We start from the raw sequence: 18,555 nt of genomic DNA, 5'->3' as shown, positions 1-18,555 counted from the left end.
CCTGAATACAGAATACTAGTACTGGTATATAAGTATGAAGGATATAACATCTACATGAAAATAGATTAGATTCTATTTTACAGTGCACTGAAACTATGAAATTAAATTAAAATTAGTTTCAGCTTTTAAAAATTAACAAAAATTCCTTTTTTACAAAGGTATGAATAAAAATCAGTTATTTTACTCTGCTATACATAAGTTCAAGTGTAAAGTAAATTAAGAAAAATCAAGTGTAAAATTAGCTTTATTTGCAGAAATTCAATTTCATCAAATGAGCCCTCTTATAATTCAGAACCGGCTACGCTCCTGGCTTACACACATGCAAATACAACCAGATTCAGATAAGAAGCACGGAAGGTCTTCGTTAAAAAAATATGTCTTACAATAATATTTACGTTAATTACTTGCAGTTTTCTTGTATTGCGCTATAGACAGTGGATGCAAGAAGCAATAAATTGAAACTGTCAAGCTCAAGTAGTACCTTACATTACTATCCTAAAGCTGTTTTAAAGCTTTTATTTAAACTATTAATTTGTAAATATTTGTAAAGTTCTTATATAAATTGTTATGATTTTGAGCTTTACTTTAAATTTTTCTTTACTTATTCCTCACCAGAATGCAAATTTAGCTTTAGTGTATTCAAGCTGACGATTTTGAACGTTAGAGAGAGAGAAAGGTTCTGGGACTCGCGTCTCACTGTTAGATTTTGCCAGCTCTAAGTCTCCGCTTTTGCATTCGATTGTTTTAAACTTACGCGCGGTAAGTTAGTTGAGCCAACTTATGGTTTATTTACTTGACTGTGTAGTCTTAAACTACTTATCAACGTTTAAATTTAAGTGTCTGTTATTGTTTAGTTTACAACGCCATGAAATTAGCTTATTTTTAGCACAAGTCGTGCCTTTAATGTTAAAAGTTCAGTTTAATAAAAAAGTAGCGTAAAGATTCGCAAGTTTTTGTCATACTACTTCAGACACAGCAATAATTCTGCAGGACTTAAGTTCAAGTATCAGCTCAAGTATATCCTTACACATTTGCTAATCTTTATTTTAAAACATATGAGCAGGAATATGCTTTATTAAAGTCTTGGCAAATATGTAAGTAATAACTGCTTGTCTATATAATCTGTATAATTTTATTTATATAATCTATCTTGTCTATATAATTTTAGTTATATATGTCATTTCAGGAATACACTTCCCTTCTATAATTATAAATACAGTGAAACAGAAGGCAGGGTAGTTAATTCTTGGTTTAAAAAATTTTAAGATTTTGATTTTAAAAGGACTGATATTAAAAAAATCTTATTTTTAGATTGGGAACTCTGTATCTCTCTCCTAATACTTGTAAGAATTTTTTGCAAAGTTTCAACTTAGGTTTTGTTATTGTATTTATGTTTTAATTACGAAGCGTTACTGATGGCACATTTCCTGTTTATAAGTAATTCTTCATCATACAATTTCATTTATTCTTTTGTTAAAGATAAAAGCAATAAAATTCTATTACTTACACCACCTTATTTTTATGTTGAAATATATTGAAGTTTCCACATTCATTGCAAATTTTCCGGTTATAATTTTGCTAAATATTCAGCAAAGTAACATATAATTTAACTAACAACACTATTCAATGTGATACTTAAATATTCTGGTTCGCAAACGTGTGTGTGTGTGATTATGGCAAAGCCTCGAGGGCTATCTGCCTAACGGGATGGATGCCTTCGTGGAGGACTTTCTAAGGGAAACTGGCTCGTATACACGTTACACATGGGGAAAACCACGAAACGCCACTACCAGTGTTCATCGACTTTACCACTCGACCGCTGGTGGGCCCTGTTTCGCAAACGTTGTTATATACATATATATATATATCTTTAACAACTTCTGTGATGTTATATATATATAAACATCACAGACGGAGATATTTATATATATATATAAACATCTCCTTCTGTGTCAAATTTCTTCTCTCCTTCCCTACCTTACAAAATTTCAATTTCATATAAGCAAGAGAAATGCTACTTAGTCATTCCGGCTTTCTGTATTTTATTTGACTCTTCAGAGTTGAAAAGTTTCTCTGTTTATAGACTTATGTCAAACTTACCAGTTCTATATGCTTGTAAAAAGTTGTTAAAATTTAGAAAAACCTTACATATTCTCAGCAGTTGGACTGACAAACTGCGCTGAAAAATACAAAAACTTTCGAAATAAGAATAAAAATGGATGATGATCTTATAGTTACAAGTTTAGGAAACTCAATTATTGCATCTATGAAATAACTACGAAAATTTCATGGTCTGCTTATTCATTGCTTCGTAGTTTACCTAAAGAGCAAACAAACTTTACAAGTAATTAGTTCGAAGAGAAAACCTCTTGACCTTATCTTAAGCATTTTAAGTCCGTGTATAGCAGCTTATCAACACCGATCTGAAATCTCTTTGAATAAGCAAACACCGACAAAAGGCTATCTTCCATCCTTGCAGGGAGCTAGGATGTGTTTATTATTTTAAAAGAAGCTTTGATTAATAAATAAATAAAGAGCACTTCTGAAACTAAATCTCAATCATTTAATCTGCTATTGATATCAAAGGAAAGCGCTGATTTTGAGAGTGCGGACGATCTTTTGAGTTTATTTATTTACCAATTTTTTGGTTATTTCCACATCTGTAGTCACTCGTATTTTGCCGCTTGGTTTGTATTTATTTTGAATAAGAATGTTTATAATTAAAACATAATTTTATATTTAAAATAAAAATTGTTATCGATTTACTGATAACTTAGATTCATTCCCTTCCCCTCTCTCTTTCTTTTAAACTTTTATTTTCCTTTCTTTAAAAATTAGTGCCTATTTTTTATGCTAAAATATAAGTTATTTATTTATTTCTATATTTTGTTTTTATACTTCAATTAGCTATATAACTGTACTGTTGAATACCTTATCTCCATTTGTTTCTTTTTTCATCTTTATTTATTTATGTACTGTCTTATTATTTATGATCTGTCTGTTCCTCTTACATGTAATATGAAAGGGATATCTTATATTAATATATCATAAAAGGTATCCTAATTAGAAATAATAAGATAATGGGCCTAAAATAGCATTTCAGCACAAAATATAAACTAATATATTTGCCTTGTTTTAAAAGTGTCGAACTATTGCGCCAAGAATAGTAATCTTAATATTCATGAAATATACTGAATGGTTTTTTTTTCAAAATTGAACTAGTCCAATAAATAAAAATTTCACTGCACTCGTATAATGGCTGTCAATTTTTAAATTGTTAAAATTAAAAGTTTCATTCTCGGGGATTCGATCGTGCGATTTTTAAGAGCTCAAACATTTCAGATGTAGGATTCAAAATGTTCAACAAACTCTCTTTCTGATTCTCTTCATTTACTTTCCCCCCTTCTTCTTTTCACAAAGATATGACGTGTCAAAACTGTCTGTTGTCTACGCACCCAAGGTCACGTCCACTTTAACAAACCACTGTAAATCTCATTTATAAAATGCGCTTCAATTTGAAATGTAGTTGGAACTAATAAAAAGTATGATTTGTAGCAGGAAAACTTTTCTTCTAAACAATAAACTAAAACTGAATGCAGTTTTTTTTTTTTTTTTTTTTTTCTTTTCTTAAAATACTGCTAGAGAAAGGCAGGTTGCCCTGATGTTTTAGATCTCCAACACTAAGCTGAGTAGAAAAACAAAAGATGTGACAACATGTCTGCCCAGACCCATAAATAATTGCAGGTTAGTAGTAGGGTTAGTAGTAGTAGTACGGTGTATGTTAAAGCGAATTAGATGTTACATTCAGTTCTGTTTCTGCTGTAAGTGATATTGCTTCACCCATCAAATTTAATCCATGCTTGCTGTTCATTAAATGTAAGTATTAGTATGCTTTATTGCATTCGTGAGTAATAATTAAATGTTCCTCAAGATTCTCAAGATTCTTAAACATAAAGTTTAATCGTTTTTGAAGTTCTTAAAATATATATGTTGCGATGAGCAGTCACAGACACAAACCTATCTGGGGAGAAGTAATTTTTTTTTCCCGTTCCCTTTTTCCTGTCACCTTGTCCCGACCTCCTGGCAACAGTTTCAAAGTCTTTGAATTGCTTCTGCAGTAGCGGTTCTCAACCTTTTTTACTCTAAGCGGAGCTTTCATAATTGCTGGACAATAATTCCACTTCCTTTACTAAACTCGAAAAATTCATATGCATTTATTTAAATTTAGATTATATTTTAATGTGTTTTATAAATTAAACAAAAATGTAGAGAAAATGCTGATACATACCAAAACTTGAATAAAAGTACTTTCTTATACTTATAAAATAAAACTAAATGATTCACAGCTAAATAAAAGACTGACGGCATTCCACCCCCTGAAACTATGAATTTTCCTCATTAGAGGAAATTTCCCCCCAACCTCCGGTTTCAGAACCTTTGTTCTAAAGGATAAAAGTTGTCTTGAAAAATTCACTATCTTGCCATTTCCACAATTATCTACCGTGCTACTAAATGACTGGCAATGTCTCCATGCTAAAGGATCTCTCAAAGGATACAATGACAAGAAGGAAAAAAAAATCGTCTATCTCGATAAATGTTGTAATCAAACTGTAAGTTGCATATATTTTTAAAGTTATATCCGTTTGCACTCATGCATTATATTATAAGGTATTTTCTCCCTCCTTCCAGCATGGCCTCGTGGTGTAACGGTGGCACACTCGGCGCATACTCGAGAGGTCCAGGATCGAGTCCGGGCGAGGGCATTGCACATTTTTCACATCTCCCGCTTCAGAGTAACCTAATGACTCTGCAATACGTTTAAAACTGAATAGAAGATTTTGCACACGCGTAGGGAAAAAAATAATAAATTAAAAGAAAATATGTGAAATGTATTTCGAAATATATTAGTTAGAAGTCACTCTTACCATATAGAAAATTTTGTAATTGCAGCTGATGACTGTAGAGTTTAAGATTAAAAGTAAGAAACTAAGACAAGTACTAGCACAGAATAAATTTTTTTTTTCCAGTTTTGCCAGGCAAAACTGAAAAAAAAAAAAAAATATATATATATATATATATATATATATATATATATATATATATATTTGAAAATCCTGTGAAAGCAGTAAAAATTTGACCTGAAAAGAGCAGTAAACTCAAAAGAAGTAAAAAGCAAGCATTGAAGATAAGTACTTAGTAAAAAAATGCTCGATCGAAACTGCCTTCTAAAAATGTAAAGCTGAAAATCTCGCTTTTTGTGCGGAAAAGTTCGTGATGAAATCATCAGCATTAGAAAAAGTAACCGAGAATATCGAAACAGAACTTTCGTCAAAATTGTAGAAACATGCAGCAACTTTGTCGTTAGTAAAATCTGTGCTGACTGTCGAAAATACTCATGTGATTACACAGTAAATTTTCGGCTTCCGTACTGTATGCCTTTATTGTATGATTGGTAGTCCGTTCAGCTGGTTAACACATGATTCGGGGCTTGAATCCCGGCGAGGGTTATAACTGATTTTTCATATTTCTTGCTCTCATAGAAACTTAATCGCTCTACAAGTATAGTGTACAACTGTAAAAATAAACAACTAACAAAAAGTAAAAATTACAATAGTGAGAATTACAAATTATGCTCCTCAATTTAATATTCCCTTTAAAAGTCGTAAATCACATATATAATGATAACTTATCTGAAGTGGTGGGGGGAAACATTAAAATACACATTGATTTTCTACTAAATAATATTACGATAAGAATTACGTGCGGTGTCTGTTACAAATCTATGTGACAAAATGTAGACAAATATTAGCATACAAATATAAGCATACAAATTTTCACCATGAACCAGTTTAAAATTTCAATAAACCATAAATTATCTATTCTGAGCATAAAGGCCGTTTAAATTTATTACCTGTTCATATTTTATTTGATAGGTATTCTTTAATCTCTCCATAGAAATATTAACCTTTTTTAGTTATTTTAATTCATTACATTTTAGCAGAAATTTTAGCATTATATTCTAAAATGTTTTTTTCGTTTTCATTCCATGTTAACAAATTCATTAATCATCTAACGCATTAAAAAATAGAGCAGTATGTTTGAAGAAAACATTTGTACAGCAGGATCGAGAACAATAAATTTTCCAATTACTTCCTTTCAGATCAGCACAGTTCCGTTACAGTATTTAAATACTCGAGGTATCCAATGCCGATACTACATAACGCGTCTATTGACAAAAATTGCTCACAGATAGATAAAATATTGAACCGTTTAATTTGTAGATTAATGCTGTTTTGCAGAGATATTCTTAAACAAGCAAAATAACACTGCAGATCTTAATTCAAAGCACTAGGAAACAGATTTCATTCCTTTCAAATTTTCTCAATAATTAATCGCTTAATCTCATTTTCCTTAATCCATTTAATAGAATTTTCAATTCCATACTTTCTGTTATTAACCAAGAATTCACACTTGAATTCTATTCTAAATGCACTGAATTTTTTTCCTGTGAATTTAATTTCTCATCTTTCTTTTTAATTGGAATTCTGCAATTATATAAATGAAAAATCACGTTATTTAAAAATTTTAAATAAAGACACTATGTTGACGCATAATAAGTAGATAAATTCAATTATTGAGAATCTCTAATACTTCTTTCCTAAAAAAATTAATTATCAGTATCTCTTTACATTTTATTTTTGTTTTTTATCATAATTAAATATTCTTTTAAACTCAAATAAAGTATTAATAAAATAATGCATCCTTTTTATCTTGAAGGAGATGCTAAAAATAGCTACTTAATAGATGATAAGTATTTTGGAGTAAGTAAGACAATTTTAAATTTCCACCGCAGGAAAAATCTTGCACACGCCACTCACTGAAGGCAATTTGTCTATCTAATCAGGCATTCGTGATATAATCATATAAACAAAATACGTCACTGCTTCTTGCTTTTCTGTACAATAGCACAATTCTTTAAAATTAATTTGCTTAGCAGTTTTTCCATGAAAGGAATTGGTTGCTTCCGAAAAGCGTAATATAAACTTCCTCTGAGGAGTAAATAAGTAATCGATAATGTCACCATCCCCTTCATCTTCCCTCGACACCCAACTTCCGCTTGTGAGCATGCGCCGTCGTGGTCACTCATCCAATAGGGTTCACTTGATTCTTCTTCTATCTAAGGTACAAAGTATCATAGAGCTAGATTCGTAGAATTTTGCTACGTACTGTACTCACAGTTGAGTGCTTGAAACGAGAGGTCCGAAAGTACTATAGAGGGCTGACACTTCCCATCGGGGTTTCTTTCAACTGATCGTCTCCATCGAAGTCACTTTTTACTTCTTTTTTCTTACAGAAGCGGCATCACGACATCATCAAAAATGGTTGATCAGGCAGTTCTTGAAAAATTAGAAGCCGGCTTTCGTAAACTTCAGGATGCAAAAGATTGCAAATCTTTATTGAAGAAGCATTTGACGAAGGAGATCTTCGACAAATTAAAACACAAGAAGACTGCCATGGGTGCAACTCTGCTTGATGTTATACAATCAGGTAACGATTGGTTTTTAACTATATTTTTATATACAGTATTTCAAATATAAAACTATTCCTGTAGCAAAGAAGAAATATCAATTCCTCGTTACCGAGTAAAGTATATTTATGTAGCTTGAAATCCCCAAAACGGTAGTAAACAGTTAAAATGTATGTACATATTTTCTCATCCTTTAGTTTACATCGTTGAAATATGTTATAATGCATCCATCTTAAAAATTATCATTTCTTTTAATGCAGATCTACTTACTACGTAAACAATTTCAAGAAGTTATTTTAATCTCTTTGTTACGAACATACGCATATTATTCTCGAGAAACAATGGACAGGGCAATGTCTCATTTTGCTGAATACATGCACCTGATTAGCAAACTGAGAGCAAGCACTTTGCATTTTCTTTCGTAAGCTAGTTTGATAAATCTGAATTCATGTGAGATGCGAAACGTATAAATGCAATATTTATGTGTGCACAGATATATGTTTGTTTAGTTTTTATACAGATTTTAAATGCAAGTTTTATTTTAAAACGAAATTTTATTTTTTGAAAGCGATGAGTATCTTATCTCTGAGCTTCAACGTGTCATTCCCTCCTGTTATGTGATGACTTGTCTGTTTTCAAGTTTAGCAAATTCGCGAAGTTAAGACGAAGAATTCCAATTTTTTCGAATACTTTATGAAATAAAACTTCATATCAAATTTAAAAGTAAGTTTAGTAACAAAATATGCAGAAGTAATGCATATTTTTCAAACATTCTCGAAAGGAAATTGCAATATTAATATATTTAACTGAGTGCTAATTAACAATGAATAGGTACTAAATAGTAAATTAATTCCGCTTAAAATATGGAACGAATTATATAAACGGCACATGTCAATAAAAAATTTCCTCCTCCATGAACAAGAAAACCATTCAGCTCACCAAATTTAATATTATAAACTCATTTGATTTCAAGAGCCACTGACATGGGTAACTCTTTTTCAAGAGAAAGGAAATTTTGCGTATCTACGGCACTATAATGTTTCTTCTTGCCTATTTTCACATCAACTAATTTCAGAATGCAGAAATAGGAAATAAATTATTTCTTAGCTAATTTACTTTACAAAATATAATTTATTTTTTATTTTGAAATATTTAGATACGTATTTTTCTTTGACTGAGATGTAAGCGTTTGGTTCTTAGAATAATTATTACATCGAAATTAAAGCAACCCTGGTACTATGTTTTGAAGAAATTTTATTTTAGGTTTAGATATTAAAAAAAAAAAAAAAAAAAAAAAAAAAAAAAATCCGTTTGAAAAAAGCTTGAAATGAAATAAAACTTAGCGACATTAAAAATAACTTTCGAAAAGCTTAAAAAAAGAAAAAATTGACTGAAGTTTTAAGCATTTTGTGCCCCTCCACAGATGATTAGCTTTAGGGGTGAGACCAAACTGTGATTCGCTGGTAGTCCTGCTTGGGGGTTTAGATTTGCAAGGGGTTGTTTCCTTTTGTCAAGGAGTTGAAGCATGTTTTTAACCGGAACGGAATTGTGTCAGGAAGAACGAATGAAGGTCAATCATGGAAGGTCGCCAGCTACCACGTTTTTGACACTCACTGTGTTTTAAGGATGTGGATTTAAATTTAAGGAGGATTCAGAATAAGCTCTAATCTTTATTTTATAAGTTCTGATATAGAAAATAAACAATACCAAATTTTAATTATGATAACGCATATTTTTTTGCTTTTTTCCAGATTAAGTTCAAAGTATTTCAAATTTTCCTTATTTTAATTATATATATATATATATATATATATATATATATTATTTGCGCTTTTAAGTTTGAACTGTAAACTAATTCTCATGCTTGTTCTTTAGAACAGGGGGGGGATAAATGATTTCCGTTAAACATGCGTTATATGTGAGAACTTTTCTAATTTTAACGATCTGATATATGTTGAACAGTTTTAGAATTTTCTATTCAATTCTTTGAATTCCAGTGAAATTTTGATGGGAGAAACAAACTGAAACAATTCGTGCTCAAAAGATGCAGCAAATGGGAGGGGAATAATGTATAGAAATTTTATATTGAACACTAATTTGACGGTTGAAGTATTAAACAAATTCTTAATTTCACTGCATTTGCATTTTGGAATTTTTATTATAAGGTCTTCATTTATTCAAGTAAATTCCATCATGTATTTTATAAACAAATATTACTACTTCGTGCATTTTCAAACGCTTACTCCTGTAAGTGTTCTGTTGTAATTTGGACTTCTCACATTGTATAGTGGTTAGCAGGAAGGCATACATATTTATAGCTGTATACTGTCTGTGCGACATGGTGGCATTTAAAATACTGGCGAGCCGAAAGTCGTCGTTTGGTGGTAAGAAAAGAGGGGTGGGAGGATCCTTGAATCCATTCCGCTGGGTGTGCTCCATCAAAAAGCGAAGGATTTTTTTTTTTTTTTTTAATCAGTTTCAGAACATGTTAGAAACAAACACTGAGAAATATTTTCCCATCGATTATAAGCTTTCAGTGATTTTACGCCCGTTATTTATTGCATAATATAAGACTAAATATTCATGGTTTATAATATATGCAGCTAATTCTCAGCTTAGAATTTTAAAGTACGAGAAATAAGAAAAGCATATTTTGATTAAATTTCTGTGCATAATTTAATATCTGCATTTTCGTATTTGGGCAATTTTTTACTTGCTCGAATTATCATACTTTATTCCACCTTTTTATCGCATTGTTTTCGATTGTCGCTTAATGTCAAGTGAAATAATGAAATTTTCCTTCAGGCTTTATCAAACAAGGCTATTTAAAACCAAAAGAATACGCTACAGTAAGACTGTAACAGCAGTTTAAAGGCAATTAAATTATAAATTAAAATAACTGGTAGTTCAACGTAAAATTTTAGCTTTATGATCGGCAGTTTAAGAGTTGTGTGTTATCGATCATTTGTATGACTTTCTTATAATTCCAACTTTTATTTCCAGTTTTAATCATTTTAAAATTGTTTTTACTATAATCTTCCGCCTTCGAAATAAGAAATGGATAATAAGCATTTTCTCATGCTTTGGGATTATTGAAATTCTTGTCTCATGTACACGAAACTCCTTTCGCTATCCCCTCTTTCGCTTCTTAATTTAGAATTGTTCTTTAAAAAATATCCATTTCTGTAGCTTCGTTTTTAAAGAACTGTATTTGCTGAACACTTAAACATGTTGTCTTAACAACACAGATGAATTATAGAAAATTAGGACAACTAATGCTATACTATGGCTTGTAGGTTAAATTCTGATGTCAGGATGGGAAAAAACATCCTGAAAGTATAGAGCTGATGTCGTTAATCCTTTGTCTACTGCATTTGAAATGAATTTTTCTCGAACGTATCTAGTGGAATCGAAGGACCTAAAAGAAATATTTCATGTTAAATCTACCCCTAAATTACATTTTTCATTTTATATGTAACAAAATATAAGGTACTGTCTGCCGCCTTCCAGCATGTCTTCTTGGTGTAATGGTAGCACACTCGTCGCGTATTCGAGAGGTCCTGGTTTGGATGGGTGTACAAAGGCACAACAAAAATACTGAAAATTAATGAATAATTTTCATCTGAGTATTTAAATTAAAACTATATTTTTAGCTTGTTTTTCCATGATGTATATGCAACGTATTTTTATGGATGTATGGAATAGAAATTATTGTAAATTATTCTTAGTATGTTATTCTATTAGCAAAGAATTAACAAATTAAAAGTGCATATTTTATTAAAATGGAGCTTTGTATAATTTTTAATTCAGTAAAAATAATCATCGAATATTACATGTTATTCTAGTTAAATAAAATGTTTAGTATGATTTAATAATTGCAATCTGACTGATGTAATCATCTGTAAGATCAGTAAACACATACCCTGTAATCTACTTAAGATCGACAACATTGGAAGATTATGAAAAGTGCAACAGCAGCACTATAACTGGACAACGTTTTGTAATAGGTCAAATTCTTTTTTCTACTGCTATTGGATCGCCAATATAAATTATTGAGATAGTTTTTTAAGTATATATGTAATATATAAGCAAGAAGTGGTTAAGATTGTATATAAAGGTGTTAAAGAGATTAGATTTTCAAGAGGGAAAGATCTTCAAGATCTTTATCTATGTCTATGTGCCTTCTTTTTTTTTAATGCGAAAGTAAATGTTATTCAGACGCTACACATATTTTACTTTATCTCGCTGGTCCTGCTAACGTTTCCCAAATTTCAATGCGTTTGTAACGATTTTCATGCTTATAATAATTTATTATTTTGATAAAGTAAAGCGGTAATGCATGCATTATCTTCAAGCTCTGTAATATTTTACTTTATTTTTAAAAGCTTTAAGAAATATCTGGAAAATATCAAAATTGGTTTATGTGCTTCTAGAATTGAGGAGGAACTGTATAAAATATACTTAAGCAATGTCCTAGAAAATTACTACTATAATAGTCCAATGCACTCTCCTGTGATAGTGTTTGGCAGTGCAAAAATATGCAATGCTACTGTTTATTAATGAAGACGAAAATAATATGAGCCATCATTTATCAGAGCAATAGATTCCAATAAACAAACTAGCTGCAATGTCAGTTTTCTGTTAATATGCATAGCGTAGAAATTCTAGCACTGTAAAATTTTATTTACTGTTAAACGTGCACAGAATCTCACGAAAGTTGGTTTTTTTTTTTTTTTTTTTTTTTTTTTTTTTTTTTTAAATCTTTCGCCCTAACAACTTAGACAGATTGAATGTAACCCTATACTTTCCACTAGAAGGCTAACTCTGAAATTTAAGCTTCAACCTAAGGGCGTTAAAACTTGTTTATTAATTCGTTCATATTAAATTTACAGTAGAAAAAGTGTGTGACAAAATTTTTCTTTGGACTTTCTTTTCTACTACTGTGTAAGTGATATCAGTTGGTATGCATCCTTATTGTTTTTATCTTACTTATTTTTCAAAGGAATTCTACTTAACTGAAATGCTTCGATTTTAAGAGTCAAATCGCTTTTTCTCAGAGAAACAATTATCATTTTTTTAAGCTAAGCAGGTTTTTATTTTATAGAGTTCTTCACCTGTACTCTGTTAAATTAAATGTCGAGCAACCTAGTGAACTGCTTAGCGGAGAATCGCTTAAGTCAAGAACAGAAACGTAAACTCAGGAAGGGTTAATTACCTTTTATTTCACTCACTCTTTCTTGGGGCGTACAGAAAAGCCTCCACTTGGGCTTAAACTCAAAATGTAAGAAATAAGATTTAACTAATGGCTAACGAAAGAAATTTAGCCGAAGCTAACACAGTTCTAAATTAGATGGAAAATATTAAATTAGCTAGCGAACTATCAAAGGGCACGTTATACTGCCGAGCGTAATAATAGCTTAGAGAGACGACGTAGCTCAAAGGCAAACGTGCCTACTCGGGAATCCTCACTCTCTCTGGCGAAGGGCCCACCAGCGGCCGAGCGGTAAAGTCGCTGAACACTGGTAGTTCCGTCCGAGGTGAGAATCCCGCGAACGGGCTGGCTGCATGGGCGTTTTCGTTGTTTTCCCCACGTGTAACGTGTATACGAGCCAGTTTTCCTTAGAAAGTCTTCCACGAAGGCATCCCTCCCCTTAGACAGATAGCCCTCGAGGCTTTGCCATAATCACACACACACACACACTCTCTGGCGAAGTCAGTTGAGTTTGCCTCAAATACTGTTCTCTTTCTCATTTGCATTTAACGCAATACTAAAAACTCATTCTGGTAGGGAGCTGTAAGTGGAAAATAAGAATTTAAAGGAAAGGTTTTAAAATTAAAACTAACTGTTATAAAACTAAAATATACCTTACATTTTTGCTAAATATTACGACCGAAAACTGCTTGAACTAACTGAGATGTCCACTTCGTGCTGATATGCACAGCATATTCGAACGACATTCCATTACGACTTACTTCTTTTCTTCTGTTATTTACGACAATAAAGCTAGGTCTTCATTTTTGGTGTAGTTTATATTCTTTTAAGTTCATATTCGTATGAGAACAGTCCTTGATAATTTTTAACGTTATCTGTCAGCGATAATAAAATTTTCTGTTTACAAATATCTTTGCATTGTACAAAAAATATATAAATTTTTCAAAAATTTTAAATAGTATGTCCAAAAGCACTTTTATTGAAATATGTAACTTTCTAAATGAACTACAGTAATTCTGCTTACAGAATGCTGGAATACGTGCTCAGCATAAATTTATTATGCACTCATAAGATTCTTGTTGCCCAGGAAACGCATAACAGGTAAACAGATCGAACTTGGTATTCGATTTTAGGGCGGGTTTAGAGCGATATTTGTGTTTGATGCACAGTTTCGAATGAAACTTGAGCATTTTTTTTTGGGGGGGGGGGACTCCATGATTACAGTTCTGTTGTGCTGATAGTATAGAAAGTTCATGGAAATGAAATGGTTAATGTTTTTGAAGAAAGTTGACTCATTCATGTCAGGGACAGTTTTTTTTTTTTTTTTTTCTGTTCATGAAACTGAAATAAACATCTAACAGACCATAATTACTCAAGTGTAAAGGGAAAAAAATGTATAGGGAGTTCAAAATTTTGAAAACAGGAAGTAATTACTCTAAAAATGCTTAAATCATGTTATTAAATTTTGTTTTCAAAATGGTTATTTGTGAAATGTAAATAAGTCAAAGCAATTTTATTTGGATTATGTAAACATTTCGAGTAATGCGGCACCAGTTAGTTAATATTCCAATTCAGGAAATATTTATTTTGCAGGTAAATCTATTCATTAATAGGCTTTAATATCACGTTCTATTATCTTAATTGCTGTACAGATCTAAAAATTTCAACTTGTGTTTCATTACTTCCTTTTACTCTCATTACAGCAGGAATGGTAATATAATTAAGTAAATGTAGTACATACATTTTTATAGCATTTAGAGATTAATAGATTCCAAAGGACATTTTTTCCAGCCCCTCACTTCATTTCTTAGGGAAAAATATACAGCGCCCGAATGGATAAGATCATTCATCTCTTAGAAGTTCGTCCGAGGTTTGAAGCTTGGCAGCTGAAGGATCTAGCTGTATGAGATGTTGATGAGTTTTGCCATGTATAATATCTTTACGATAAAATTTGCTGGGGCGTTTCTGATGTACAATATGCTTATGGCCCAATTTACTAGTTAGCTAGTTAGTGGGATGTATAGAAATTCGTCTTAAGGTAGAAAGGCCGCGAGTGGTTTACCATAATATACATCCTAAGCCTAAACTAAATTACTATTAAGCAATGATTTCTATTCAGATCGTACAAAAAAGAGATAAATTCAATATTTCTTCTAATTTTACTCAAAGTTGAGCAGCGCAGAATTATAATGTAACGAAGAAATTTTACCTGCGCTGTACTTGAGCATCAATAATGTGGTATGAGTGTGTCCTGTAGTCCTTTGTTTTAGCAGGAAATAGAACCAAAGATCTTCTTTGTTAGAAGCACATGTGCAGCTTTACATAAAATTAATGATTCGTTTATTCTCATATTTTTCCTTCTAATTATAGGCATTCAAATTAAATGGGATAAAGATATGCTACTTTATTTTTCTAGCATTTCTTAGCTTCTTAAAGAGTTTTCCAGTTTAGACTTAATTAAGCCTGCGAGAAACTTCTGTTGCTCAGTTATATGTAACCATATTTATTCTTTATCTACGTAGTCTGGAAATATCTATCGGTATCATGATTATAAATTAATGTGAATCAAATTCAAAACTGCCTTATTTCACTGTAAATTTTGTTGAACAACTTTTGACACAAGACTGTTGAACATTACTAAACCCTAGCGCTAACGACATAAGCATGAAGTCTTCATTATTTACAGTATTAATTTTTCAAGATATTTCTCTGTTTTTAGCCCCTTACAGCTCCACCCTTTAGCGAAATTGCTGTTCTCAACTTCGGCAGTAAAACTGATTTAAAAATCAGTTAATATACTTTCTGAGTCAAAGAGCGCAGTTTTCAGCATCGTTTCATAAAATTTACCAGTATTTTAAAATTTTGACTCATCATTTTCAAAACAGCTTTCCGAAAGATGCATCAATCAAATTATCAATCAATTATCAATATAATTATCAATATAGTTATCAATATAATCTGTAATAATATTTTTACATATTGGCCCAAATCTAATGCTCAACTAACCGTATCTGTACCTAGTGCAAATGAATTGATTATATTGGTGCTTATAATTTAACAAAAATAAAATAAGTGGAATGAAATTTTATAAATAAAGTGAATTATCTCAGAATATATGATAATTGAAATTCACATGTCAAATTATCTACAATGTATATTTATACATGTTGCGTAAATGCAGACAAAATGGAACATAGAATTATGTAACAAAAATAATTCAAAAAATGTACAGTTCTTAAGTTAACATATTGTTTCGTTTGAAAATGAGTGGATCATCGTGTCTACTTATTGATTATAAAGTACTTTAGAAAGCCATTTTTGAATTGAAATAAAAGCCTAATTATTCATTACATGCTTAGTTTTATCTCCCATAAGATCCCCATTTCATAGGTGGGGCATACGATGAAAATGGATTCCCAGCTGCTGGAACCATATTATAGAGCAAAGTATAATCTTAGAGCGATAAACGAAAACTAATTTAAATGAAGAATTCTTAGTCAGGTATCGTTAAGTATATCGGTCAGAAAAATCATAGATATAAAAAATTATAGTTTAGTAAAACAAAAATTGACTTCTGTAATTAATAGAGTAATTACAGAATATTCTGTAATTAATCCTTAGGTATCAATAGCAGGAAAATAACTGGGCTGTTGTGTTGCGTGTAGTGTATACACGAAATCCCAAAGTTAAGAATAGCTCAGCAGTGTTTAATCGACAGGGATAAAGAAATCAATATGGAAGTACTTTTTTGTCGTAGAAAGAATCACGCTTCCTAAGTCGTGCTAAAATGCCTTTTGCGTAAAACTTTAGATGTTCCGATGTTCCGTATGATAGTTAAGAAGCTGTTTTCTTTTAAGCAATATATCATTTTAATAAGCAAAGTTACACGACATTATAAGGTAATAATTGACTAAAATCAATTTCTCTCTTATGATTTTAAACATTATTGGAAAATTTCTATTTTTTAATAAACAAGACAAATTTCTTATACTTTCTATGATAAATTTTGGTCTTAGTATTAGGCATGTACATTCAGCATTCTTATCTTTTTTCGTTCTCAAAATCATAAAGTTCACTGCAATAAAGATAATAAGATTCCATTATTTTAGAGGGTTTTTTAGAGAATTTATTATTCATAAAAATATGACGCGGCATATGTCCTTCAGAATTAGACTTTTGCAACATGTTTCATACGCCTTTATCTATGTTGTGAATGGTTCCAGGCAACATTAACAATTTTAAGATTAAGATAGCCAAATAATATCTGAAATAAAAGAAATCTTTTTTTATTTCAAATTTTAGTAATAAATGATAAATCAGCGATAATATATTTGATTCTTTATCAAAGTAGATCTATATGAAGGCGATTCGGTATACGGTACAACCTTCGGGAACATAGGCAGTCTCCTTATCGATATTGCACAAGAACTATAAGAGAGTATAAAATAAATAAAATATATAATACGTATAAAGGAACCTGGGCCAGTTTGTTAAGTATGAAAGATATATCAACAATTTTAAACTTAAATGACCAGAATATTCCCCTACATGAAGATAAATCTTGTTTCGACTCATATTTAAAATAAAATGTGTGCAAGATATGAACTCTGATTTAAAAAAAAAAAAAAATATGTATATCTTTTAGCTGCCTCTTCAAATCTCGGAAAGAAAGAACGTAATTTCTGTGCATCAGTGGTGAAACACTTGCATGCTACCCTGGAATTTCCTGGGATCAGTTTTCATTGGAAGGCGAATTTAATTTGTTTTCATTCTTTTTTTTTAAATTAATAACAGCATTTTTCTAAAGTGTATCATTGCATCATCTGCCTGATTTTAAATACATTCTGTAAGTCAGACCACTTGAGAGTAATCTCTTGTCTCTTATTCATTTTTGCTGCATTAAGAACCACAGGCTTCTGCGCTTCGTTCAAAGCGGATTTACATAATCATCAGTTTGATAACTAACATTCAGCAAAAGAATCCTGTAAAGTCACTAAGTCATTCACATGAAAGTCTTCCTTTCCCTTGTGTCAGCAATTTTTTCAAGAGTTAATGTTAGTGTTCAGATCTGATCAGTTGGGAAAAGAATTAGGAATTAAACACACCATGTTATTTGTTAGGTTTTTGGTTTGAAAGTCACGCTTGAAATTTTGAAAAGAATAGAACACTCTAGCGTAAGTTCTAATTTCAGCAGACCATCTGAGAAATACATAAAACACGAAAATATTTAAACATCTGTTTGAACTAAATTTTCCAATAACGTTAAGGGGAAATGGAAATTAATATTTTATGAAGAAAATTTTCTTAACATACAGTTTTATGTATACTCATATGTATAATTACAATCGGCAAAAGCAGGAGCTTAGGCCCGGGTTGCCCCCTTTCACGATTAATTTCTCCTTTTCAGAAGCGATCCAAGTGGCCGCTAACCTATCGGTCAACCCGACGAGCCATAACATAACCATTTTGACTGATACGCACAGTAACTCGCATTCCACATCTTCTTCCCTAAGATGATACAACGAAGGCGCCAGCATCTCGGGGCTGCCAATCCCAAAACATCAGAACACAGTACAATATAAATCACAAATTAGACAAACCGGCTGTTAAATCGATGTCACTTTGAAATCCAAGCGCTCCCAGGGAGACGACAGCGAGGAAGGATATTTACAATACTATATCGAGGCACCATGCGCCCACTTGCCACCTCAAGCAATCTTCAAAGCCTTCCAAACTCTCCGAGTCGAACGAGGGGATGTTTCCCCACAGACAGAATTAGATGTCAACCATGTAGCGTCCCCACAACCAAGGGGCG

The 18,555-nt window shown here is 31.4% G+C and overlaps 1 protein-coding gene across 2 annotated transcripts in view; it reads left to right on the top strand.

Moving 5' to 3' along the window:
• The window catches only part of LOC118183098 (arginine kinase Lit v 2-like), an 85,047-nt gene that overhangs the window by 22,529 nt on the left and 43,963 nt on the right, over positions 1 to 18,555 (top strand). For both annotated transcript variants that reach the window (XM_085807667.1, XM_085807666.1), the window contains exon 2: positions 7,355 to 7,548. In XM_085807667.1, coding sequence (XP_085663793.1) covers positions 7,355 to 7,548 — 194 coding nt within the window. The remainder of the gene's footprint in view (positions 1 to 7,354; positions 7,549 to 18,555) is intronic.

The sequence above is a fragment of the Stegodyphus dumicola genome, chromosome X1, assembly GCF_044657685.1.
Source record: "Stegodyphus dumicola isolate Sdum_Otavi_A_Nest chromosome X1, ASM4465768v1".
In the NCBI taxonomy this organism is placed as follows: Eukaryota; Metazoa; Arthropoda; class Arachnida; order Araneae; family Eresidae; genus Stegodyphus; species Stegodyphus dumicola.
The sequence above is the reverse complement of the archived record's forward strand: the minus strand, read 5'-3'. Positions and strand labels throughout refer to the sequence as shown.